This window comes from Rhinolophus ferrumequinum, chromosome 10 (genome assembly GCF_004115265.2).
Source record: "Rhinolophus ferrumequinum isolate MPI-CBG mRhiFer1 chromosome 10, mRhiFer1_v1.p, whole genome shotgun sequence".
Classification (NCBI taxonomy): domain Eukaryota; kingdom Metazoa; phylum Chordata; class Mammalia; order Chiroptera; family Rhinolophidae; genus Rhinolophus; species Rhinolophus ferrumequinum.
In genome coordinates this window covers 13553859-13575528 of record NC_046293.1, presented here as the reverse complement: position 1 = coordinate 13575528, position 21670 = coordinate 13553859, and the positions used below count along the sequence as shown (strand labels likewise).

The 21670-nt window shown below is 42.5% G+C and overlaps 1 protein-coding gene across 1 annotated transcript; it reads right to left on the bottom strand.

The window, feature by feature from the left end:
- Nucleotides 1–17690: 17690 nt before the first annotated feature.
- Nucleotides 17691–20343, bottom strand: LOC117028332 (heterogeneous nuclear ribonucleoprotein A1-like). Its single transcript, XM_033116738.1, has 2 exons — nt 20263–20343; nt 17691–18983 (listed from the first exon to the last, which is right to left on the bottom strand). Exons 1-2 carry the CDS (start codon nt 20341–20343, stop codon nt 18030–18032), a joined length of 1035 nt encoding a protein of 344 aa, XP_032972629.1. The 3' UTR covers nt 17691–18029.
- Between the last annotated feature and the right edge of the window lie 1327 nt (nt 20344–21670).

Below are 21670 nucleotides of genomic sequence, written 5' to 3'. Positions count from 1 at the left end.
GCTATGTTCCCCTACAGAAGGTTATTGCTTCTCTCAAGGCTCCCTGCTCCACAGATGCTCTCTCTTTTCAGGTTCTGGTAATCTCACTCTCCCCAGGTCCTTTCAATCCCAGGGTGGTAATACCTCTTCTGCTGATAGCCCAGGATTTCTCCACCATCTCTTGTGGTTTTCATAGGTCCCACTCACATTTTTGTTCTTAGCTCCTTTGTAAACAAATTATTTTAATTTGATTTTGTCATTTGTTTCCATTTCTTTTTTGTTTTTTAATTTATTGGCATTGCGTGTTCAGTTCCAAGGACCAGACCTATTCTCTGTATAAACTACAAAATCTTTGATTATTATTATTGTTCTTAGCATTTTTAAATAAGACTTAGAGATTCGAAGCTTTAGCCTCCAGGACATAGTTCCTACAGGGCTTTGCTAGTCCTGGGCATTCAGGTTTGATTATGTGCCTCTGATTTCTCTTCTGGAACATGCCCTTTGAAAATCTGAGCTCATCAGCACACTCTCCACCCAATCACACGCCCCCTCATCATTGCTTCCTGGATCTTCTAAAAGAAGAAATTGCTAACAAGGCAAGTGGAAGATTCATCAAATGTTTTGCTTTTTGCAGAATGAGAGTTCTATCAGATTTCAAAAAAGCTGAATTAGGAAGAATCCAGTATGAGAGGTAAAAACTCGTTTTGAGATTTCCTGTGTTACCAGAGAACTCCAGATACACTGGATACCTGAATTTAACCGTTCTCTCTACATTTCTTTTTCTTTCTGATTATTTTTGAAAAATCTTTTTTTGTTTTATTCTTTGTAGCTTTACCTGTTTCTATCCCAGCTCCAAGCTGAGTCATTTCCCTCCCCCAACTCTCTCACATGTCCAAGGAAGATTTTGTTCGATTTTCTGTTTCTGCTTCTAGCCTACACTTCTTTGATCCTACCTGTCTGAGAAGCAGCTTTCTTCTAGGCGGGACTGTTACAAAACCCACTCTTCCTTCTCATTTTCCTCTTCTTTTTATTTGCCTAACATAGATTCAGTGTCGAACAGTGGAAAACAACAGAATTTTTGAGTCAGAACCGAGCTTGAGTCCTGTTTCTGTTGCTTTTTAGACTGAGTGAACTTGGGGAGGTTTCTTAACCCAATTCTCAGTTTATTCACTTGTAAAATGGAGATCATTAAGGTTCTTAGGTTAGAGAACTAGTATGAGGATTAAATGAGAAAATGAATGTGCAATGTGGCACACTCAATGAACATTGGTCATTTTTGTTGTAACCCTTTATACATCACCCAAATACAGGGGTGTAAATTTGGTCTATTGCTCAAAGTGGGACCCGAAGTCTTTGTGTCCCTTCTAGAAGACCCCACAAGTATATTTGTTTCTTCATGGCCAACTGTTGCCCATCAGTTAATTCTGGTTATTGCTCTAAGTAGAGAATAGTCACTTAAAATTAGCTTAAAAAATTAGTCACTTAAAAAGAAAAATCAGATTCAGCCAATCATAATGGAGTAACTTATAAGAATCAGATATTGTGCTCACAGATTTTCTACCAAAAAGGTTTATGCCACCCCAGAATCAGACACAGGCAGTGAACTGCTTTGCGTAGGACCTGTACACATTTTCAACTTTTTTATTCCTTATTCTGGTTTGACTTTCAACTTGTTCTAATCATCTGACCATAGGACTCTTTTCTGGAAAGATGGCAGTTATAAAAAGCAACCACAGTCACATAAAATTTAGATGGGAAGGGATCATTTTGAAGTCTTTTTTACTCTTTTACTTATCAAAAGACAGCACTTTGAATGACTATAATTTCAAAAGGCTTTTTAATGGTCATTTGCTTCTTGATAAAGCTGTACATTTGTTTGGGTTATATTTACTCTGCAGTTCTGTTCCTACAGATTTGCACCAGCTCTTTTCCCTCCTCCATAGGGACCTGGCCCAATTTCCTGTTCCTATGGGCATTTCAATTTGCATTTTAGCTCTTTATGCCATGCTTGTCAGCTGGTTGATATATCTAAGTTTAGCCATCTTCAATTGTTTCTTCTCCTTTTAAAACTTTTCTTATCCCTTAATATATTCCAGGACAGTTGCTTTTTGTCTTTTCTTTTGGAGCTGTTATTTAAAATTCTGACAATTTTGGACCTGGAAAGACCTCTAAAAGTTGTCTACGTTGTTGGTTAGGAGTGTTCTTGGCTGCAAATAACAGTATATGCGAATAAAGTGGTTCAAACAGTAGGGGTGCACATTTTTCATGTTAACGCTAAGACTGGAAATAGGTTGTTGTCCTAGGGTTGTTTCAAAGTTTCAGCAATGTCACAGGAGACTCTGCCTCTTCCTATCTTTCAGTGCTGGATCTCCAGTGTGTTTGCAGTCTCTCCTTTCAGGGTCCTAGGCAAGTTGCAGCAGCTCCAATTGTCACAATCTCACATTTCAGCAATCCCAAAAAAAGGAAATGGATAGGGCCAAAAAGTCCTCCTTCTTGTGCAGTTTTCTCTTTTATCAAAGAGGGCAAACTTTTTCTGAAGGCCCCCAGCTGATGTCCCTTTAATCTCATTGGCCACATCCTGATCACAAGCTTACCTTTAATTGGTGTCGAAAAATAGAATTGCCATTGTTGGCTTCAACTAAACATAATGAATCCCCTGAGAGTGGGCACATTGACACCTATGAACAATTGGGGGTCTGTTATTCAAGAAGAAAATGAAAGGACTGTTGGATAGGCATCCAATCGTCTCCATATTTCTCTTCCCACCACCACTTGTAGATGAGGAATCTGAGGTCCATTGAATTGAAGGGCTTTACTCAAGACCACATACCTAGAGAATGTTAAAGCCAAGACCAAATCTTTGGTCTTATGTTTTAGAATTAATTTCTCCATTTCATGCTCTCTAAAGTAACCTTTTAACAATGAAAATTCTGGGGAAGAAATGGAAGTTGGTGAGGAACCAGGTCAAGGGAACTTTCTGTTTGTATTCCAAGTCCTAGACATCATACGGGAGTGAATTGTCTTGTTCAAATTTGCGAGAATCATCATTCATTTAGCAAATATTTACTGCTCTCCTACTATATGTTAGGAATAGTGTTAGGTGCTAGGGATACAGTTCATTTGGTTAATTTTTATCATTGCCTCCTCAAATATGAGATGGAAATCTAGGGGTAGAATTGTAGAAATCATTGTAATTGGTGACAGATATAACTATAGATTTCTCAAAGCCTGTTTTATTTTCTTCTTCCTAGTCACATTGGAAGACTACATTTCCCAGCCTCCATTGCAATCAGGTTGGACCACGTGACTGGCATCTGGCCAATGGGATGTGAGCAGAAGTAATGTATGCCATTTCCAGGCCTGGCTATAAACCCCTTTGCACTCTTGACAGTGGACTCGAGGTTAAAGCAAGGACATCTATGCTAGTCATTTTGCCTGTAGTTTGGATTGTCAAACTGTACCTCCATCTTTCCCCCCTTTAGCTTCATGTGGTTTAGAAAACTGATAGCTTTGGGGGTAGTCTTGAACTCTCCTAGCCTTTTGGTTCTTTCCCACGGATTTCTCTTAATAGCTTCACCTTGTTTTACTTCAGCTTCTTTAAAATGAAAGAAGGTTTTCCTTTTTATAATCCGAAACAGAATTCAATTTCTCCATCCAGAGAGGAAGATCTAGAAGTCACAACCTTGTTAGTGGACTTTCAAGCCCAGTCAGAGAGAGTGGGGAAGGAGATCAGGTTCATATTAGGGGTTGAGCTTAGTTATTGTTTAATTCCCTTACAGTCTTGTGATTCTATGTTTTCAAGGATTTACCCTGTTTCTGTCTCCTAGCGCAACAACTCAATGGGGAGAGGAAAGAAAGCAGAAACAAGTAACAGGATAAATCTAAGCCTTTTAAAATTTTAAGCTCCTCACCTTTAAAATGGAAATAGGAAACCCAACTTCATTGGGTTCCTTAGAAAGAGTAAACAAGATAAAAGATAAAATGGTCTCACAACGAGGCCTAACACATACTAAGAGCTTCAATGATGTTGTTTAAATTGATAGAGAGACACCAGAGGGCAGTGCTTAAGAACCTGGCCTTTGGAGCCAGACAGCCTGCATTCCAATCCCTGCTCAGCCATTTACTTGTCATCTCATTTTGTGTAATTCAATCTCACATTGCACATTGTCTCTATCTACAAAATGATAATAATGATACTATCTGCTTCCACAGAATTGTGAGGATTGAGTTAAGCACCTCAAAACGTTAGCGATTAGTGTGCTAGTTTTACGTTCCCTTGGCCCAATTTCATCTCTTTCTCAAATGAGACAGCATAGCATCAAATAGCCATCATGACTTGATAGAGATCACATGATACTGGCCCTTTTGTGTTCTCCATGTTAAAAAAAAAAAAAGGGGAAACATCTTCTGGTTTTCTATATGCAGTTTACTCTTGCTTTGTCTTATAACTCTCTGTCCAAGTGTGTGGTATAAATAGTAGGTTCACAATCAATTATGTATTAAAATTATATGCCTGCCCTTCTTGTGTGTGTGTGTGTGTGTGTGTATTTCATATGTTAATATGAAATGTTTGTTTTTGTGACTATTTCCCATGCTCTAGTATCCAAAAGTGTGAAATCATTTTTAAAATCCATCTAGTACTTGTGTGAATAAAAGCCATAGTCTCATAAAATTTGAGAAAAATACAAATTGTTAGCCTTTTAAAACTTAATGTATCAGGACACGCTTTGAGGTTTTACTTTTTTCAATTGATGCTGTTGCTTCTGAGTTGGTGGTTCCGTGTTAGCTCTTGGCTACACGTGAAACATCTCATAAGCACCGGAGATTGAATAATCAATATATCCTAATCAGGATGTCAGTAAAATGCATGGGAACATTGAGAAGGTAAGCAATAATAACCAGCGACCTATGTGGTATTATGTAAATGTTATCCAACTTCTAGGCTGTTTAGAGCTAATTGAGACATAAACATAAGATAAAATACAATAGCTTTTGAATCTTTTGAAGAGACAATAGAAATCAATTTCAGAGGTCTTTGCAATCTAATAACACACACTATCGAGGTAACCTGCTATACGTTTCATTAAAGATGATCTGTTTGTGGGGTGATTAAAAGCAGGGACAGAGAAAAGCAATAGATTGACTGTCACACCACCTCCTCAGTTTAATAGGAGCCAAGTTCAAGAGGACACAAGAACAACAAATCAGTGGAGGAAGCCCAGAAGCTAATTATTCATGAGCCTTTATGTTGCTCTTATCTACCTAACCCAGGAGGGTGAGAGACCAATATTGGTTGTATAACAGAATGAGTTATGTGACCCTGGGAAACTGTATAGGGTGTGGCTTTAACATAAAACTAGACCTGGATTTGGGTCCTGGTTCCATGGTTTCCTGGTTGTATTGCTTTGGGCTTCATCTTTGCAGTGTCACATGTTTGTCATCTGTAAAGTGGGCATAACATTATTACTTCTGTAAGTGTGAGAATTATAAAGCATTTTACAATGGACCTGACACATAGTCAGTATAAAATAAATATATCTATTATCATCATTATGTTTAATTTTTATTAAGTAAGTTCCTTTGGCTCTCTGGGACTCACTTTGCTTCGAAAGTCAAAATGAGTATGATTATTTGTACGCATCTGAGGGAACCAGGCTATGTTAGATGACCTCTCAAGGTCACATCCTGTGATTCTTGGATATATGTAACATATATGTATGGTCTTGAGAAGAGCATAGAATTAAGGCTGATTCCATAATGAATCAGGATTTAAGCAAAGGTAGCCCCGTGATGGAATCATTTTGATAACTCTCCTTTCCTCATACCTCATATTCAATGTATTACGTATATTCATTAAGCAAGTACATAACAAATATATATTGAGTGCCAGTTATACCACAGGCACAATTTTAGGAACAATAGATAAAGTAATGAAAAGAAAATTCAGACAAAACAAAAACATAAAGTCTTGCCCTCTTGGCGGTCATTTTCTACTGCCAGAGATGGACACTAAACAACTAAATGAATACCATGTGTCACGTCCTCTGAACTGTATCTTCAAAATAGATCTCAAATCTGACCATGCTTACTGCCTCCCCTGCTACCAGGGTGTATGCGACCATCATTTCTGGCCTTGGTTACTGAGCCAGCCTCCTAACTGGCACCTCTGGTTCCCATTGTCCATTCTCCGCCCAGGAACATGCATGGATAACACATCATATCACTCCCTTACTCAAAACCTGCAGATGGCTTCCCATCACACTGGGAAACAAAAACAAAAGCCAAAGTCTTTCCATGTATGAGTTAGCCCCTGGCTCCCTCACTGATGTCTTCCTACCACTCACCCCCTTCTCTCCACTCAGCTCACACTGTTCTCCCTTGAACATGTCGAGCATGCTGGTGACTCAGGGCCTTTGCACTTCCTGTCCCTGCTGCCTGGGGCACATTTTCTGTACCTTTCTTTTTTACCTCATTTGGGTCTCAGCTCTTCAGAGAGGTCTTCCCAACTACCCCTTTAAAAATGAGCTCTCTTACCCTTCTCTCTTTAACCCCTTCTCCCACTTCACTTATCTTCATAGTACATACAATCCCGTGGCATTCTATGGGTATTGGTCTGCTTGTTTGTTGCTGTCTCCCTGCAGTGGAATATAAGCTCCAAGAAGGGGGGGCTTTGGGTCACCGCTGAACCCCCAGTCTCCAACACAGTGTCTGGTCCACAGCACAGGTGAAGAGCTCAGGTTCTAGAGCTGGACGGTCCATCTTTGAAGCTCAGCTCCCCATCTACCAGTTGTGAAATTTCAGACAAGGCCCTCTACCCACTGCATCTGTACAATGGACATAACAGCAGGCATGTAGGGATAAAGTTGTTATTATTTAGATTAAGTTGGTTAATATTTGTAAAGTGCTTTAAACAGTGCTGAATGCATAACATGTCTGTAGCAATATTTTGCTAACTAAAAAAAAAAAAATCTGTGCAATGAACAGACAGAAGTCCTACCTGTCAAATACATCTTCTCACACAATCTGCCTCAGTGTCTTGACTTCTTCCATTATTGATAAACGAATGAATGTATTTGTTTTACTGCTTAATGAATACTCATCCTATGCTGCTTTTTTGTCATTTTCTTTTGCCCAGGGATATGTCTTATTTCTCTAGCTACCGTAGATTGTCACCTGCTAGAGGTCAGGGACTTTTATTATACTTTTAAACTTTCATTCGCCTTCTAGCATCTCTCCTCACCCCCCCACTCAGGCCCCCTCCTTACCCTTGGATCCACACACACAGCCCTTATGTTTAGAAAGTATTCTTAAAAGTATAGTACTTCGGGATGGAAGCTTCCTTAGAGCACGTTAAGTTGCCCAACTCTGATCTGATTCATGAGTCCCTCCACATCTCGCTTTCATGCTTCCAGTTACAAGGATCTTACCTATTTTATTTTCTAACTGACATTTTAGTTTTACTACAATTTATTGAGCACTCACTACATGCCAAGCACTGCAGTAAGTATTTGATGTACATTATCTTCCCTAATGCTGGCCACAACTGAAGGCATCGGTGTGGACATTATCCCATTTTACAGAGGCAGGAACTCAGTGAGGGAGTTGGGATGTAACCACAGGCTGTCTGACAGTCTGACTCCTACATACACTATATTGTCTCTAGAAAGTCCCTCCTTAATATGAACCCTTTACTAGCAGTCCTTTTTATTTTCGTTTAATCCTCCCTGTCTACATAGGAGTGTTTATTCTGACATGGTAGCTTATCCCATCTCTATGAGCCTGTAAAACCGGAGAGGAAATCTTATTCAATTTTGCATCTCTACCAACTAGCAGAGTCTGAAGGTAATAAGCATTCAGTAAATGTCCATTGAACTGACCTCCACCAAAACGTGAACAGTTGTGGGAGGGGATTCTACACACAGTGCAGCCTCAGCTCTGTCTCCCCGCCCCTTTCTCTCAGGCAGCCTCTTCATGCCTTGTCAATGCCACACTGTTCAAAAGCTTTCCAGGATGTGGATTTTTAAAACTAAAGATTATAAATGATAGTCACAGAAATGGATGCTATTTGGCTCTGCCCTCGTGTATGAAAGGAATTCAGAGCAGCAGTGGGTGGGTGGCCAGACCAGGAGCGGCTCTGATGTATAAGTTAGGTGAACTGGAAAGTATGGACGCACAGTGTATACACACAGACACACATGTATAGTTTTATATACAGAGAGAAACAAAGCAAAAGATTTTTCACATTTCTCCTGCTCTCACCACAGTATGTTGTTTTAGTTTACTGGAGTGAGTGATTATCCACTCCACAGAAAATTACTATTTTGGTTTTTCCTAAAGGGTGGTTTGTTCTACAGTAGAGAAGGACAAAAAGACTAAGTTTCTAAAAGGAGTATTTTTGTCATACAGCAGAGCAGCAGGGTATGGAAGAAACAGGGCTGGCTTGGGGTCAGGATCCTGCATTTACACCCCACGCTGCTCTGGACAAACTGTTGCGTTGGGGGCAAGTCCTCCTTCTGAATTTTAGAGTCTTGCCTAGGATTATTATTATTTAATAAAAGAAATATTAAAGAAGTAATCCTTACCTTCCATTTCTCCTCTGTAATCTAGCTGATCTACAGTGACCCTTGGAAACGGGGAGTGCAGGTTTGGGGTCCGCTGGAGCTGAGTTAAGACTCAACGTCTGGAGATTCAGCCTATGGGAGCCCCCGTTTCCTCCTTGATGAAATGGGGTTGGTAATTGTGCCCACTTTCTAGGATTGCTGTGAGGATTAGGAAAGGGATGCACGTGAACACTTGGTTTAGTATTTGACACCAGGTATGTCCTTGACAAGTGTTAACTATAAGAATAGCAGCAATACAATAATTACTAAAAAACCAAAATATCAAAAAATTATCAAAATAACAAAATAATGATCAAAATAGCAATAATGATCAAAACCACGTGCTGGAAAAGAGATGGGAGGCACAAAGCAGAGGACACAGTCCCTGACGCTGAGGAGAGATGGTGTATCGAACATGAAAACAATAAAAGGCAACGTTCATTGAGCTCTAGGGACGGGTAGAGAGAGGTGATATCAGAATTCAGAGGGGGAGAGATCCCTTCAGACTGACATGGTCCACAGGGGCTTCCCAGGGGTGGTGGCAGAGAACCTGGGCCTTATTATATCTGGGTGGCAGGAGGAAGATGGTGAGATTTCCAGGAGAGGGTGTAATGGGCTTCCAGAGGTCAGTACACAGATTGCTTTGACGGAGCACAGGGTTTTTAATCAGTGGGCAAAGGCCTGTCTAGTTTCTTTCTCAGGGAATACAAATCAATCATTACTATTTTCTTTCCACACAAAATTCTAAATCTGAAATTTACTTCTGTGAAAGGCTGACTTTGCACTGGGGACTGTGTTGGTGTGGCTTGAGCATCACGATGTTTGAATTCTCCCGGAGCATGCGTGTAACCTACGGATGCAGCCTGGACAGGGCTGGGGGCGGGGGGGCAGTGAATGTATGCACAAGGCCAATGCCAGCTGTCCAGCTGGGCAGGGCCTCCAGGTATGCAGAGAATTTGGCTGGAGAAGAATGAAAGACGGTCCTCCTGTTTGGTCATTTATTGGCTTGCTTTGTTATCTGTGGTTTGGACCCCCTGTGGTGGCCACCCAGGATCCCACATGTCCACATAACCTGTTGAACCAGTTATGAGTCTGGGTGCTGAGCCTCAGGGTTTGTTGAGATTCTGTGACAGGATAAATTATTAAAAAATAAAAACAGACAAAAGACTAGCTAAGTTAGTATCAATTCCCCCCCCACCCCCTGCCGCCCCGCTCCCTGAAACAAGGCTAACAATAGATTTCTAAAGACCCATTGATGGAAATTGTGGTGAAGGGAAGAGCTTTTGGGTGGAGAGTGGTCATCCAAGAATGGGGAGAAGTGTGGAGATGGGGTCCCAGAGACTAATGCCCTGAGGAGCAGCCCAGCTTGGGGGATGGCTGCAGGGTGCCATGTCCTTGTGCCATGGGGACTACTCCTGGAAGGGTGTCTGTGAGCCCGCCTACAGAACGGCATCCATGAGATAGATGATGAAGACCAGTGCTCAACAGACACAGCATGAAGAAGCAGTGGTAAAGTGGTGACCACCAAGGTGTAACGAGTCGTCTCCTACCCGTTTTCTGGTCTCACTAATTCCAGAATTCTTGAATTACCCAATAGAGACGGAGAGAGAGGTCTACCCCCACGGCAATTACTAAGTTCCCAATACGTCTCCCACCTGCCAGGAGAAGGTTGGGGAGCTTGGAGCAGGTTACATTTGATTCTGAGAAATGGAAAGTATTGTGACATGTCTTACACCCTAGATTATGGACTAAATTCTTTGCCGACTACACTCCATTCTTAAGTTACTATGAGCAAATGAGTAATAGAGTAAATTGGTTTGCACGCTAGCATCCCCACTGTTGCTCCATGGGAAAAGCCCAGGTTTTTCCCATGGGAACAGCTCAGGAAAATCTGTGGCTAACTTTCCAATAGGGCAGCAGAGTTTTCTAGGCCTCTCACCAGGGTCTAAAGTGCAGCTGCTGAGTAGGCCCATCCCCCGAAAGCAAAGACAGCCCAGGAACCAGGCCAGGTGACTGGTGCGTATGGTATTTGTACTCACTGTGCCCAGACGTCTCAGCGCTGCAAAGCCAAGGGGTCACATTACTATTGCAGAATTTACCGAGTACATTTCCAAGAACAATTCTGTGACGTTTGATTCCCTCAACCAGATCGAGGATATAAAAAGGAGTTAGAGTGTGAGAGAGAGGATTTGTGGAGAAGGTTGTGTGTGGAGGCATTATCAGGTCCTCTCTATCCTGCAGGGGGCGGGGAGAGGGCAGGGGCTTCTACCTCCTTTACCTCAAGTCTAGTGTAACCACTGCCACAATCACTTTTATCACATTTTCATGAAGAAATCCCATATCCATTAGCTGTCAGTCCCCATTTCCCCCAAACCCCACCACCCTAGGCAACTACTCATTTACTTTCTGTACCTACAGGTTTGCTTATGACATCATATTATATGATATTTTGTGACTGGCTTCTGTCACATAGCATAATGGTTTCAAGGTTCATCATATTATATGACTCTGTACCCTCGTTCTTTTTTCTTGCCCAAGAATATGCTATTACATGAACGTGCTGTATTTGTTTACCATCAGTTGGTAGACAACTGAGTTGTTTCTATTTTTTCGCTATTATGAATAATGCTGCTGTGAACATTGGTCTACAAATTGTTGTTTGGACCATATGTTTTCATTTCTCTTGGGTGTATATCTAGGAGTGGACTCGCTGCATCACATGATAACTCTGTTTTCACCTTTTTGAGGAACTACCGGACTGCTTACCGAATCACTTTTAAAGAGACGGTGGGAGATAAATATAAAATTGTGTTTGGATTATGTCACAAATTGTACTTGTTTAACATGCTGATTACAAATGAACTCAACCCCACCCCAACCCCAGCCAACCACCCTCTGTGGCTTCAGAGGGACAGAGATGAGGGTGAAGAAGAGAAAGAGAGAGAGAGAGAGAGAGAGAACAGGCAAACAGGAGCTTAAAGACAAGGCAGAAAGACACGAGATGAAACCTCAGGAGTGGTCATAAATAGATAAGTGGCTTGGACCCCGAGGTCTCCCTTAGCCTGGACTCCTACGCGTAACTTGCCAGCCCTTTGAAGGACTAGGTTTGCATGCCTATAAAAATCCTTCTGTGGAGTGGGGTGTGCTGGTGAAATGGCTCTCAAACAATGTTCAAAAAGTCAAGCTATGTAGTGTGTGCTGATTGCCATGGTGGAGATATGCCTATCACAGCAGATTTCAAGCTACCATCACCCTTACAACTAGCTCCCAAAACTCCTGAATATTTAACAATTAGCTCTCAAGAACCAGTATTAGCAACTTCAGCACATCTCTGCTTCTATGCCTTTGAATTTTAACAGACCTTTGCTCCTAGTCTTTAGAATCTGATTACCAAAGTTCCACAACAATATGCATTCCTTGAGTGTTCTGGTTAATTGAGGGGTTTAACCTGTAATACTAACTCAACAAATGATTTTGGAGGGAAGACACGCTTGTAAAACCTGATGTTTCATGACTCACAGAAATAGAAGCAAAGTCATATTAAAGACATGCACTAAATTTGTATGCATTTTCCTCCTTTACCTCTCTCTAATAGTTAACATAATTTTAGGCTTATTCCAGAAATGTCAGTTTTCTAAGCCAGTGAACATATGTCAGAAGCTAAAGCTGACAGACGCCGTCCCTTCTTCAACACAGTATTTCTTAAACTGGGGTCTGCATGTTGATATTGTACCAGAGTTTAAAAAATATAGTACATGTTTCCCTGGGGAATCTGTAGAAACTTTACCAGTTAGAAAGATAAAGATGAAACTTCTCTTTGTGTGTGACTCTCAGTCATTCAGCACAAAGGCTTTACTTTCTTAGGTAAATGAATGATTTGGTGGGAGAGGATGATGATATATTTTTTTTTTCCTTAAGATGGGTATGTATATTCCTCATGGATGGGGAACCCTGCTCCGTTCCTCAGAATCTGATCCCCTTTTTAAAAAATCACCCTTCTATATTGTTTCCAGAGTTTTTTACACACTCTTTTCAGCTTTATTCAGCTTCTTTTGTTTTCACACCAACAGGCAACTAGTGACAACCCCCAGCCCTCGCTATGAGACAGCTCAGAGAGAGCAGGATAAATCGGCAATCTGTAATCTTCCAACCAATTTCACGTGGTTCACTAGAGCAAGATCTGCAGGAATGGTATTTCCTAGCTGCTAATGACCAGCTTCATTATCACGCCGCCCTGAGCTAACATTTTTGCCTTTGGCTTATAAAGGGAGTCATTAGATTCTAGAAAATTCCCTCTCTGCCCTGTTTCTGATTCCAGAATCAGAGAGAAGACACATTCTCCTGTGCTTTGCGTATAACAGGTACATTATGTGGATGAAACAAGAATCTGTATCACCTTCGTGTTGCCCGAGCATGGCCCCTGATCCGACGGGAAGAAGCCACACTCCAGGTGGCCACTGCAGCTTGAGTTCACTGGTGTGGCGTGCTTGGGGCTTTCTGTAGGAAATTAACTAAATAACACTACCATTCTTTCCCTCCTCTCCTTTCCACTCTTCACTTCCCCCTGTAATGAAACAGCTTAAGCTCAGCACTTTAGCTCTCTCACGAGGGCAAAAGTGTTTGACAATTTCCTTCTCTGGTGACTCTCTGATCAAAAAAGCAAAGTTTCTTCTCTCCTTCATTTGCTTATTCCAAAAAGTGCTCCTCATCAAGCCTATTGTACTTCACTGAAGACGTAAGTTTCTGAAACAAGATGTCCTGACATGATAGTTTGAAGATGCAACCTTTGAAAATGGCAAAAGTGGCACTTTAGAGAGAATCCAATCACATTGTAAGTGGGTCCGATCCTGTATTCAACAAAATAATTGTGGCATCGTCAAATAGCGGGTTGCTAATGCTGTAGACATAAAATCATCCAGTGAATCAAAATGAGGGTCAAATCTTCCCCCAGTGGTCATTCTTTTGTGTGATGTGTGTGTGTTCCTTCTTCATAATGAACCCGTGAGTGGAAGGTTTAAATGGAAATGTTCAGTAGCAATTTCAAAATATTGATGGAGTGCCTTGTAGATGCAATAATAGTTACCACCCACTTTAGAGACACAATTCAATTGACTTCTAAACACTCATGGCCTAGGATGCACAAAGCTGTGATAGGTGATGTGGGACCTAAATAGGTGGTCCCTGCCTCAGAGAGTTTGTAATTTAGAGTAGAAGAGGAGCAAGTATATAAATGACAAGAATACAGGCAATGGCCCACGTCAAGGGTATCCCCTTAATGCCTTTCATGGGTCAGGGACTTTCCTAAGATGAGTGAGACACCGTGATGAGCCAAGGGGCGTTGGTACCTCCCTTAATAAGAGAGATTGCAAGTATTAACATTCCTTTCTTCCCTCAACACATATTTATTGAGCATCTACTATTGGCCAGCTGCTGCTCTTGGAGCTGTGGGGATGGCAGTGAACAAAACAAAGTCCCTACTTTCATGGAGATTATGTTTTATTGGGGAGCTAGAAAACAAACAAATGTATAGTGTCAGGTAGGGGGAAGTACTATGATCAATACAGGAAGGGGTAAGTGGGTGAAAAGTGACGCAGGGCGCTATTTTAGATAGGGTGGTCGGGGAAGGCCTCTCTGGGAAGACCTTTGAGCAGAGACCGGCTTGTGAGAGAGAGAAGACATGCAGATGTCTTAGATAGAGGGAATGACAAACACAAAGTCATTCAGGTGAGAAGGAGCATTGTGTGTTTGTGGAAAAGCAAAGAGGCCAGTGTGGCTGGAAGAGAGTGAGATGCAGAGGTAGCCAGAGGTAAAATCATGTGACGTCTTGAAGGCCCGGTAAGGACTTTCTATGTTATTCTGAGTGTGACAGAAAGCCATTGGAGGGTCTTGAGAAGGGCACGATTTGACCTTATTATTTTTTAAATTATTTTGGCTACTATGTGGAAGTAGATGGTATGTAGGGGAAGGCAAGTGTGGAGGGCAGGAGGGAGTTAACCCTCCTCCTGAGAGGAGTCCTCCCTGGCTGCTTTTGAACTGGGATATCAGCTTTTCCTGACTTCAGACAACAACTAAAACACTGGCTCGTGCTGGGTCTTGAGGTTGCTGGCTCCTCCTGTAGATTTTGGGACTCGTCAGCCTCCAGAAGCACGTGAGCCTTTTTGTTCTATTCGAGAACTCATTGGACGATGCCCACCTACACTAGGGAGGGCAATCTGCTTCATTCAGTTACCTGTTTAAATGTTACACCCGTCCAGAAACACCCCCACAGAAACGTTGAGTGATATCTGACCAAATGTCTGGACACCCATGGCCCAGTCACACTGACACAAAAAATTAACCATCACACTGCCATTGGGGTGCACCCGGCCTCTTTTTCTAGCACCGCCTCTCAGTCATTCTTCTCCATACCCCAGTCAAAGGACCCCCAACTACTTTCTAATCATGCCCAGCTCTTCCCACCTTGGTTCAGAGAGGTCCCCACCCTCATCTCTGCCTGTCCAACTCCTGCCCACTCATTGAGGCAAATACCCCCTCCTCCCAGCAGTGTGCTCTGCCCTCCTCAGAATGACCTCATCTCACCTCTCCTTTGTTTACGCCTCATATCATTTGACATACTCCCCTCATATCATTGTTATTTATACGTTTATAATGGAAGCGAGATGCTTAGCAAGAGCAATGTATTATCCTTCATTCTTCTGAGAGACGTTCCAGGGATTCACCTAGGAACCGCTGGAAGAGTGGAATTCCTTGTGAAGTTCTTTTACAGGGATGAATTGCCTCGGCAAATAAATGGTTTGCTGTCTCTTGCTTCCTCGTCTGGAAAGGGAGGATAACGGGAGTACTGTACCTACCTCCAAAGACTGTTGTGACGATTAAATGAGATGATGCATCGAAAGCACCCAACACAGGATGCGGTGAAGAGTAAACCCTCCATAAGCAGGAGTGATTGCCATGCCAACCAAGGAGAGCCTTCCTCAGAGAGGTAGAGAGATGGCTCCTACAGGTGCTGAGGGGAGCTTCCCACAGGAGGGTGGAGAAGAGAGCATGATTAATAGACCGGAAAGGGTGTGAACTGAGAGCTACTGCTTTGTTTAAGATTGAAAAGGAACTGGTCTGACCCCTCTGAATGGTGAAGTGGTTCTGGATATGAAAAAGGATGATGCTTAAATGGTTCTGATAAAACCCTCCTGAGGCAGCGGGATTGTGGAGGTGGAGGGAGGGGGTGAAACGGACTATGCAAGGGGCTGAGGGAGCTGAGGACCTGGGGAGGCTGAGGCAACTTTGGTTCTGCTTAGCCTGGGGGTGGGGGGTGTAGAGCTGGCATCCCTCAGAGGACCCGGGCAGCTGGCTGTCATGGGGGCTGAGCGGGCTCACAGATCTAGGCAGCCCTTCGAGTGAGTCAGTTGTTCCCATCAGGACTCTGGCAGAGCTCACCCCAACTGCATTTGTTTACTTTTTTTTCCACTTCATTTATTTCAATTATTCAAGTATAACACACATGCAGAAAAGTGCGAAAATCAAAGTCAAACTGCTCAATGAATTTTTATAAAGTGACCCCCCTCCCACCCTATGTAGCCACATCTAGGTCAAGAAATAGAACTTATCAGCAATAACGACCCCTCCCCTGTCATGAGTCTCCACCCCCATCCTGAGAAGTAACCACCAGCTTGATTTCTGACCACATAAGCTAGTTTTGCCTGTTCTCATCTAAGTGGAATCATACAGTATGTGCTCTTTTGTGTTTGGCTTTCTTTGTGAGATTTGTTCCTTTACTGTGCATAAGATTACTTCATTTACTCTCATTGCTGATTGGAATTCCACTGTATGAATGGGTCACAATGTATTTGTCCATTCTACCATTGATGGATACTTGGGTTGTTTCTGGTTTGGAGCAATGGTGAACAATGCTACCAAAAGCATTCTAGCACATATCTTTTGATGGCCATATATTTGCATTTTAGTTGGGTAAATACCAAGAAATTGCATTCCTGGGACTGAGGGAATGCATATTATTTAGTTGTAATAGTAAAGCCGTTGTGCCTATTTATACTCCCACAAAAAGTATCTGAATGTACCAGTTTTACCATACCAGTCTCTCCACATAATTGCCAATATTTGGTGTGTCACGATTTCTTAACCTTAGCCATTATATTTCTGTGTGGCAGGATGACCAGCTTTTAAGAGCATGGCAATGCAGCAGTAGCCAGAATGCGTCTCATTCATTGTCCCTGAGGTGTCCAAAGTGAGATGTGCTTCCCCAAGAGAGCACAAAACAAAGGGTGAGGGGAAGGAAAAGAACTGTATGTATTTTTTAAACAGCATTATTGAGATATAATTCACATACCATACAATTCACCCATTTCATGTGCACAATTCAATGGTCTTTTTTCCCCCAATGGTCTTTAGCATATTTGCAGATATGTGCAATCATTACCATAGTCAATTTTAGAACATACTGTCACCTCAGAAAGAAACCCCATACCCTTTAGCTGTCACCGTCCTATCACCCACCATCCCTACCAGCCCGAAGCAGCCACACATCTACTTTAGATTTCCCTATTTTGAGTTTTCATACGAATATAATCATTTACTGTGCGGTCTTTTGTCACTGGCTTCTTTTACTTAGCATAATGTTTTCAAAGTTTATCCTATAATAACATGCATCAGTCGTCTATTCCTTCTTATGGCTGAATAATATTCCATTATATGGACATACCACATTTTTTTTCCCAAGAGGATATTAAATCATTTATTGATTACACGTGATAATGGATGATACACAAGCTTCATTCCCATCTATAATTTTATCTGGTACCATAATTCAAGTTAGATATATTGCATAGGATGTGCCAACAATCATTAATCACCAAATAAACTCCAGACTCTGCTTGGGTGACTCTTTTAATGGTGAGCTCCAGATCACCAACACAGTAACTGTCAATTCAACTACACCAAGGTTTCTGAAGACAATGGCTTCTGACTGAGCCCAAGCAGGTTGTAAATAAATTTTAAATGGAACCTGGCATCACCCTGAAGGAATTCTAACTTCATACTGTTGGGGTAATTTACCAAGATGGCTTCAGAGTAGACTAACTTTACACAGCACATTTAAAAAGACACATTTATTCAGCGTCATGATCAGACTATCACATTTAGCAATCAACAGCATGGGTGCAAAAAAAAAAAAATCTACATTAAAACCCTTTGTTGGAATGCTTTACACTTTCCACAGAACAGAAACTAAAATAACCTGTTATACAATTAGTCACAAATACAGTCCTCGAGTTTTTTGCCCACACACATGAGTATTGTCTAAAACGTGTCTTCTTTGTAGCAGCTAGGCCCTGCCACCCCTGTGCTTGGCTGAGTTCACAAATCTGTTGTAACCTATAGCTTCCCTGTCACTTCTCTGGCTCTCCTCTCCTGCTAAGCTTTGTTTCCTGGCAGTAATTAAAACCTTCTGCCACTGCCATAGCTACTGCTGCTGCTGGAACCACCATAGCCGCCTTGGTTTCGTGGTTTGGCAAAGTATTGACCTCCACCACCATAGGGGCCAGAGCTTCTGCCTCCAAAGTTCCCTCCTTTCATGGGTCCAAAATTTGAAGATTGATTGTTGTAATTGCCAAAATCGTTGTAGCTTCCACCACCTCCAAAATTGCTTCCATCATTACCAAATCCATTATAGCCATCCCCACTGCCACCATATCCTCCTCTTCCACGACTGCCTCCAAAGCCACCTCGACCACTGAAGTTTCCTCCACGACCAAAGTTGTCATTCCCACCAAAGCCACCTCCTCGACCACCACCGAAGTTTCCAGAACCACTTCGACCTCTTTGACTGGATGAAACACTAGCCATCTCTTGTTTAGATAGGGCTTTCCTTACTTCACAGTTGTGGCCATTCACAGTATGGTATTTCTGAATGACAATCTTGTCTATAGAGTCATGATCATCAAAGGTTACAAAAGCAAAGCCTCTCTTCTTGCCACTGCCTTGGTCAGTCATGATTTCAATCACTTCAATTTTCCCATACTGTTCAGAATAATCTCTTAGGTGATGTTCTTCAGTGTCTTCTTTAATACCACCGACAAAAATCTTTTTCACAGTTAAGTGGGCACCAGGTCTTTGAGAATCTTCTCTTGAGACAGCCCTCTTTGGTTCCACAACTCTTCCATCCACCTTGTGTGGCCTTGCCTTCATGGCTGCGTCCACTTCCTCCACAGTGGCATAGGTGACAAACCCAAAGCCTCTGGAGCGCTTGGTGTTTGGGCCTCTCATCACCACACAGTCTGTGAGCGTTCCCCATTGCTCAGAACGGCTCCTCAGACTCTCATCGGTTGTTTCAAAGCTCAAACCTCCGATGAGGAGCTTCCGCAGCTGGTCAGGCTCTTTGGGAGACTCTGACTTAGACGTGACGACCGCGGGAGGGGTGACTTTAACGATGCTTACTCCGCGGCGCCCACCGACAGAAAGGCCACATTTTGTTTATCCATTCACGCATTGATGGACTATCTGTATTTTTAATCATTTAAAAATATTGATTTTTTGTGTGTGTTTTATAACAATATACTAGTATATAATTTACTATATTAATATAAAAGAACTCATCCGTGGTTTATAAATAAGTAACTGTATACATACGTACATGCACTGGGGAGACAAGATTTTACTATAGGAGTTCACGGTCAATAGTTTGAAGGTCCCTGTATTAGAATCAATGTCCTCTTTCCCTTGGGGTCAAAAGTAGAATTGACTCCCCTTTGAGGCTGCGTAAGTTCCCACGGTTTGTTCGTTTGTTTCAGATAATCATGGTGGAAAATGGAACCAAAAGAGTGAGTGTCCCTGCTAATGTGACAAATGTGGGCTCCAGCCAATTAAAAAAATAAATAAATAAAACAGACCTGGCCATATTTATACCTCAAATATTAAGGAGATGTTTATTCTAAAATTATTCTTCCTCTCACAGCAGAGGCCATACTTCTTTCAATTTTGTGTCTTCTTCAAGAGTGTAGACCCTAAGTCTAGTCTTGCTCCTCTGTCTGGAACACTCTTCCTGCTGTCTATGCAACTGGCAATGCTGGGGAAGAGCCCCGCCTCCTCCAGGAAGTCTCACAGGCTGCGCTCTTTTGGACGCAAACAACAGAACCTCACTCCCTCTAGCACTGTGGTTCCCCACGGATGTGCAAGTTTGCTACCCCTCCCTTCCCTGGGGGATACTTGGCATTGTCCTGAGACATTTCTGACAAGTATTACAACTAGAGAGCACTACTGGCATTTGGTGGGTACGGGCCAGGGATGCCACTGAGCAGCCTACAGTGCGCAGGACAGGACAGCCCCACAACCAAGAATGATTCGACCCCAAACTGCAATAGTTCCAGTCTATTGCACAATAGTACCGGTCTCTCTTCCTGTCTCTCTCTCTCTCCCTCCCTCTCCCTCCTTCCCTCTCTTGCCATCCTTCCCTCCCTTTCTCCCTCCCTCCGTCCAATGTAGTAGCCTGTCTTTGCATCTCTCTGAGAGTGAGTTTTATTCTCCCCTGTTTACAGCCTGGCTGTCCTCTCCCTAAGCAGCAGTGCATGACCACCCACTGCTCCCAAATTCACCAGTCCTTAGTGCGGGTGATCGGCAAAGACTGATGAGTACCCCTGAAGCACAGTTCCAAAGGAGAGGAACAATGACTCACCCGGCTTGGGGCAGGTGTCCACCTCTTCCCCCGTCTGTTACGACCAACGGACCGGATGGCAGGATCACTGTGGCACATCATTGTCAGGTCCTACTCCTATGGACCAGAAAGGGCAGTTCTCAGAGAAACAAGAGCCGGTGGAACGGACTGTGGGCAGCTGCATCATCGCACCCATCTCGCTTCCTGGAAATCTTTCGCTATATCCTTTTTACGTCCACTAGAGCGTGAGCTGCCTTGGGGCTCATCTCTGTAGTACAAGTGCCAACACACTGCCTGGCACTTGTGAGCACCCAACAAAGAGTCCTTGAATGAAGGAGCATTTTTTTTTCATTTGCTTTCAAATGATAATAAACGATTTGTGTACAAATCTCTCAACAAAAACACCACAAAACACAGTAAGTAAACAACAACAGTAACGGTGAGGTTCTTGAGGCATATCCTGGGGAAGGGTGTACTGAAAAGAAAAAAAAATATCTGAAAAGTGCTTGCCTGAAAGTTACAGAGAGTGGAAAAATGTCCCTTTTTAGGCCATTACTGTCAGTCATGGGCAGTACAACTATTACATATGACAACACTGGTGCCAAACCTCATTATGGAAGACATTCAAAACTTCACTTGACATTTGCTTCCATATTCTAAAATCAGATCTTCTTTACATTAAACAAACAAACAAACAAACCACAGGCAGGGTGGCCTAGGAGACAGCCTCTGTGTTAGGGCCACCCACCAACAATTCATCCAACAATCTCCGTGGCTCAGGCTTTACTGTCTAAAATCTGTTTGTGTAAACGTCTCCTATAGTGAGGTCAGAGTGACCATGAAAGTTAAAAATGAATATTAAATTATTGTGATGGGCTGAATTGTGTCCCTCCAAAATTCACATATTGAGGCTGTAACCCGCCGTACCTCAGCATGTGACTGTATTTAGAGAGAGGTTCTTTAAAGAGGGGTGATGACATTAAAATGAGGTCCTTAGGGTGGGCCCTAATCCCATCCACCTGGTGTCCTTCTGAGAAGAGGAGATTAGGACACATAGAGATACATCAGGGATGCGTGTGTAGAGAGAAGACCACGTGAGGTCACAGGAAGAAGACGGCCATTGCAAACCAATGAGAGGGACCTCAGAAGACATCAACCCTGCCGATACCTTGGTCTTGGACTTCCAGCCTCCAGAACCGTGAGTAAATAAATTTCTGCTGTTTAAGCGCCTCCAGTCTGTGTCACGGCAGCTCTGTCAAACTAATATGATCCCTTTCTCTGATGGCACCCTATCTTTTCAAGTACGTATAAGGACTATTTGTTTTATTATTTGTTTATTATTGCATATAATTTTACTTCATTGAACCAGCAAAGGAAAAGCATAGCAAATTTAGCTCCATAACAAGTTAATCAGACATCCCAGAAAGCA